General features: G+C 31.5%; 1 protein-coding gene across 1 annotated transcript in view; it reads left to right on the plus strand.

The window, feature by feature from the left end:
- Positions 1–5,884, plus strand: part of LOC111641670 (protein PTCD3 homolog, mitochondrial-like) — a gene marked incomplete at its 3' end in the record, with an annotated part of 29,788 nt that extends 23,904 nt beyond the window's left edge. Inside the window, exons 18-20 of the mRNA XM_023387874.1 lie at positions 5,469–5,554; positions 5,630–5,712; positions 5,816–5,884. Of these exons, the coding sequence (XP_023243642.1) occupies positions 5,469–5,554; positions 5,630–5,712; positions 5,816–5,884 (238 nt within the window). The remainder of the gene's footprint in view (positions 1–5,468; positions 5,555–5,629; positions 5,713–5,815) is intronic.
- Between the last annotated feature and the right edge of the window lie 37 nt (positions 5,885–5,921).

A 5,921-nucleotide genomic window follows, 5' to 3' on the forward strand; every position in this document is an offset into this window, starting at 1 on the left:
GCTCTTGATCGGGTAGGTATGCGGTCGTATCTCGGGAGCGTCCCAGGGTTCATCGGCGAGGCGGTCGGGTGGCGTCCTGGATCTGGGTAAACGAAATCGACCCCCCTTCCGTGCGGCACCTGGTCTTTATACCCTCGGGTCTCGTGGTCGGGTTTCACCAATCGTGGATTTTTTCCAAAAGATGTCCGGGTGATTCAGTTTCGGGTTCCGTCGTGAAAGGAAGTTACTCCGGGGCACGGAAGGATAGATTTCCTCCCAGGGAAAATTTTAACACAAAGAAAAACTGAGAGTTTCGATGTTAATAATAATTGATTGTTTAATATTAAACATTTTATTTTTAATTAACTCGGTCTATTTCTCACATTTTTTATAAAGCACTTCATTATTACTTGGGGTGCTACTGCATCCCATGCCGTCACAACATTCCTTATGCAATCCAGGATGGTTCAATTCTTAACCTTTCAACAGTGGACTAGTCAGGTATGGTTCTACCCCCAGTAGTGGAGAATAAACATGAGAAATTTTTAAAGTATTTTTCTGTGCGTTTTTTCTCATTACTGTTTCAGAAAAAGATTTTGTAAACAGTTAGATCTAGTAAAGAAAAAGTCTTTTTTTATTGTTACATAATTCATTTTTTTAGGTGATTTTTTTTTCGCGGTAATTTTTGGCTGGTTTTTAGCGATACCCCCAAAAGAATTTAACGGATATCATATATCCATCCTTCACCACTGCCACATGATAGCCCTGGACGGATATATCTGTCTTTCACACTTTTTCCCATTCACTTTATTTCTAACAGATAGTGTCTTGTCAGTTTCTTGTGGTAAGCAACCTTGAAACTCAAAATAATGCCACAATCCAACAGCTGCAGCCTCGCAGTGCAATTTGATGGCAAAAATACAGTCTTGATGAAATTCAGCTGTAGCTTTTTATTTACATGATGAGGGTGACAGTCTTCAAAAGCCAGCAAGATCTTTTGCTTCAGTCAACACATTTTTCTCTTTAAGCACAGCAACCACACACATGAAAGATCACAACAGTCTTCCAAGTGTTTTTAATATGTGTACTTGCAAGAGAGAAACCTGCTTTAAACAGCATGATTTATCATACTTGCCAATAACAAGCAACATTAACTTTTCACTTCTGTCTGCATTGCAAGCCAGCAAAATTTTTGTCATTCTTTCCTTTAATTTATTTCCTCTGCAGCAAGTTTTCCCTTTAAAATGGCCATCTGCTTTGCAGCCATCTGCAGCTGCTGTCTCTGTTGCATTTCTTCTCTTCAAATATGTTGACAGGATAGTAGGGGGCTTTTCTGCTGTTGACAGGATAGTAGGGGCATACTGCTTTTCAATCTCTTTTTTTTTTTTATTTCTCTTTTTTGTCTGCCTCTTCCAAAATCTTCAATTTATTGGACAATGACAGTTCTTTGCTCTGACATTTGACATATTTGGTTCCTGTCACTGCCATTTTTCTAACATGGTGAGAAAAATAGGAAATCAATCAATATAGTGCTGTATATACAGTAAATACAGCAGCTGTAGCCCTACCGTGCAAACAAGAAGTGAATTGCTTCCTTCCTACAGTACTCATCACTGTGTTCAATACAGTATGCAAATGAGATGTGACACTTACTTGCAGTATACAGTATATAAACAGTATGCTGTATATAGTATAACCCTTTTAAGACATTTTTGAAGGCATGGAAAAATGTCTTAAATGGGAAAACATCTTAGGTGGGAGTGATGATAAATTTTTTAAACTAGATACAGTATTTCATTATAGAAGGGATACAATGAACTGCAATAACTACAGCTTTTCAAAAGCACTGATCTAGAGTAGCCTGCTTCATAACATAATTGAATCTAGGAAAAACATTGTGTAATATTCAGACCAATATGAAACAGTATATAGAAAAATATTCAGTATATAAATACTGTGTGAGATGTCAGAAGCTACGGTGTGAGATCTAACCCACTCTCTGACGATGGGATGGCAAATCCCGCTCATGGTGTCAGTGGGTGGCATGAATTTATGCGAGTGGGAGGCTTAGTGAGGTCAGCGATACACGAGTAACTACAACCAGTAAAATAACAGAACAAATTTAATATAAGTGGAGAAAGGAAGTTACAACAAGATAAAGTAATAAACATTAGCTCCTTTTGGTTGGGAACAAATTGAGACAGATAGAGAACAATGGGAAACTGAGGGTGCGGCTAAGTCTATCTTAAAATCTAAGTCAACTGAGAGAGAGTTTACATAAATGGTTCAAAGCTAATACCTTGTGATGACACTTCATAGCTCCCAGAGTCTTCTATGCAATGTCAGCTGGTGATCTAAGGCTGAGAGGGTGTTGGAAGGAAATGACTTTGGCAGTATAGGTATTGATGGGTGGAATGTTGTGTATATTCTCAGAATATGTCCGCTGTTGGTGGCTGCCTTGATTATGGTGTGACTTATGTCTACTGTTGATGTCCATGCGCCAATTGTCGGGTGAGACCCTTTTTTATACCTGTTGTGCATGAGAATTGACTCAGGTAACTTTGATTTAATGTGGTCTAAGTTTAAGCTATGTCCAGGTTTTGCTGATATGAGCTGTCAAGAACTGGATGATTTGGTAGAATTATTACTATTTTCTATCCATTTTGATTATTCCTCTTACCTCATAATTCTATCTGTTTGACAGTTTCCCATCATTAATAATTGACGGTCTTGACTAGGATTGTAATATAAGTCCAAACATCCTAGTGATTGTTGACTTAGACTGATATTTGATCGGTTTTTATCTATCAGAAAATTGCAAGAAAAAGGATGTGCGGGTTTTTCCACCTTGTCCTCTTTTCACCACTTGACCTTCTGGTTGCCCTTTTCTTGAGTAGAATATTAGAATATTACTTTAAATATTCAATTAACATTGATCAAAACAACAGTGAAAATGAAAAAGGGGTCAAAATCTCACATCTGTATTTGCAACATGATAAATAGGAGAACTTCATTAGAAAGTAGAGACACCAAAAGGAGACAGCATGTTTATACTGTTTTTAAAACCATTGTTAGTTATATTTATTTTACTAGTTAACTGACTTTTTTTTCTAACCAATCACAGCAAGAGATTTAAAATTTTGAAGGGTATTTTCACATTCAAATACAAAATTTTTTACAGTTAAAATTTGTTAGCCAATCAAAAGCATAACTTCAATTTTTGAATGTTAAATGGGCAGAAATCAAAAGATATTGATTATAAATCCTTTAATTATCTTTACTGGATTCAAACTTAATGAATTTCAATTGTAATCTAAATTCTGAAATTTTAAACTTTGTTAGAATTTGGTCATTATATTAACTGACTATATAATGCAGTAATGCCAATCTTCTATCCAGAAATGATCCTTCCTGTTGATACCATTGAAGGTATGATTACTGTAGTTTTTAAGTACAATAGGAAATATAGTTTCATTTAAAACTGAGGAACATTAAAAGAAAAGACAATCATGGAAATTATTAAAAACACTTGAAGGTGATAAAGACCATTATTTGCCAAGGATGGGCTACAGGGCAAGCAGAGGTAGGAAAGATGAACTGTTTATCCAAAAGCCAAGTGGTTGGCATGCACAGTACAGTACTTGAGAAATTTCATAAACCTGCAGATTCAGCTCTTGACGCACACTTTCCCTGTCCTCTTTGCATCTAATCTTGAGACAATCTTACTGGAAAATCGTTGTTAAGAGGTTTGGCAGTGAAGCAGTGTTACAGAGGTTTAATAAGCCAAAGTTCTCGGATTATTTTTTCATTCTTTTTTTTTCACATTATCAGGGATGATAGAATGTTGGCGTCCCAATTTTTACTTTTCACTATGAGTTACTAGGGATTTCACATTAACACCTTAAGAAAGTCCCATAAGGCCAGCCAGGAGACAAAGAATCTGTTTGCACTAACAAGGTACTCATTAGCAGGGTATTCCTGTATATATATATATTTGGCAGTGCTAATCTAACTCATCTTATTCTCTACAATTAGACAAGAAAAGCTGCAATCATTTTTATGGTTTATGAAAACAAAGAAAAAAATAAAATTTGCTAAAATGTTTAAATTGGTTAATGAAATTTACATTGATAAAGTAAATGTTTGTTTAATTGATGAATTTTTTCAATCTTTTTAAATTAATACTTTAGAAAACATTACAAATGTAATGTATTTTCATTAGGATACAAGTTTACTCCAATATGAATTAATATATTTTAATGGAATATTTCTGCACTTGGAATACTTTGTAAAATAATGTGGAGTAGGAAATATTTTTTTTTTTTTTTTTTTTTTTAAAGCATCTGATTAACATTTCAGTCATCATGGAAATTATGATGGCTAATCATAATTTTAAACAGAATATAATATGTGTATTGAGTTTCTCATTACAAAATTTACTTATAAAAATATTGCGACTAGTTTTCCATTATTCATGAAAATGCCAAATATTCAAATGAGAATACAGAATGTACTGTATATGTAGCATTATCCCATATATTTGGTATTTCATTTTCTGAACAGTATTTGATCACATGTTTAGATTTTTGTTTTTCACTTTTGATTCTATTTCTTTTTATTTTCTGTACTCTTTCCAATTTAACTTTTTGTACTTTGTAATTGGTTTCTGCTATAGCTTTTCTTTGATTCTTTATTAATATCATTCAATCTATAATATTTTACACAAATTCATTTCTGTATTAACTTTATTTTCATTCAAGTTACTTTATTAAAATATTACTGGAAAATATAAAAATACTTTTTTAATTTCATAACAATCTCATTACTTGAAAATTTTTATTTTGTTTTTTTAAATATTAAAAATAAATGTTTAATTACAGTTTATTAAAATTTATATTTATATTTTTTCTAAAATTGCACATTGATTAATTTAATTTGCCCAAAGAATTATTAATGATTTATGCAATGTGTTTATATGAATTTTATATTTATTACAATGAATAACTTTTTAAAGAGTTAATATTCTTTCTGAGTACCTGGAGACAGAATTCTTTTTACACCTCAGACTACAAGGGAAATTTGTATAGCAAAATCAGTCAAACAACTTTTCCATGGTGCAATTTTGTCTTGAGCAGATTAAGTCGATTTTGGCTGATTTTATGTTTAAAGAGTTAATATTTTATTTCATAATTATGATTAATACAAACAGTTTTTAATAATATATAATTCTTATCAATATTATTTCTTATCTGTTTTCAGTAAGTTTTAAAATAAGTAATTGTCAATATAAAATGTTTATAATGGCATTTTACTCTTTACTTAGTTCATGTTTACGTATCAAACATCACATAATATAGATAAAATAATATATATAATTTTTTTAACCAGTTATAACAGTTTTAATATAAAAGTGAATAATCTCTTGGGATAAATAAGTAAACATATTAAAAAAAGCTATAAATTTTAAAATATGTTTTATTTCATTCCAGATATTATAACATTTAATCATGCAGATAGAGAGAGAATTGTTCAAAGTATACTATCTGTTATGGCCTGTACAAAACAAAACGAAGAGGTTGGTTCATTATATTTATGGAAGTTAAATAGGTTTAGAATATAAATTTATATAATTTTATATCTTTTTTAAAAGCTTCAAAAACAGTTTATAATAATTGCATGGGATATTAAAGAAAGAATTGATTCTCAGGATGAAAGTAGAGTGAATCGTATATAGTAAGTTATGATGATTAAAATTGTTTATCTTGATGTATTTTGAAAATTTTAAAATTATTTAATTTTTCATATGGATGAAATACATTGCATACTTAATTTTCAGTTGGACTGGACTGATGCTTGATAATATAATTGAAATATGTCTTAATGGAAATGATTTAGATAAAGTTTGGTATGTTGCTGATTTTTCTTTTATAGTTGAATAGTAA

Source organism: Centruroides sculpturatus, unplaced genomic scaffold (genome assembly GCF_000671375.1).
Source record: "Centruroides sculpturatus isolate CEXI.00-Female unplaced genomic scaffold, Cexi_2.0 scaffold1512, whole genome shotgun sequence".
NCBI classification, from domain to species: Eukaryota; Metazoa; Arthropoda; class Arachnida; order Scorpiones; family Buthidae; genus Centruroides; species Centruroides sculpturatus.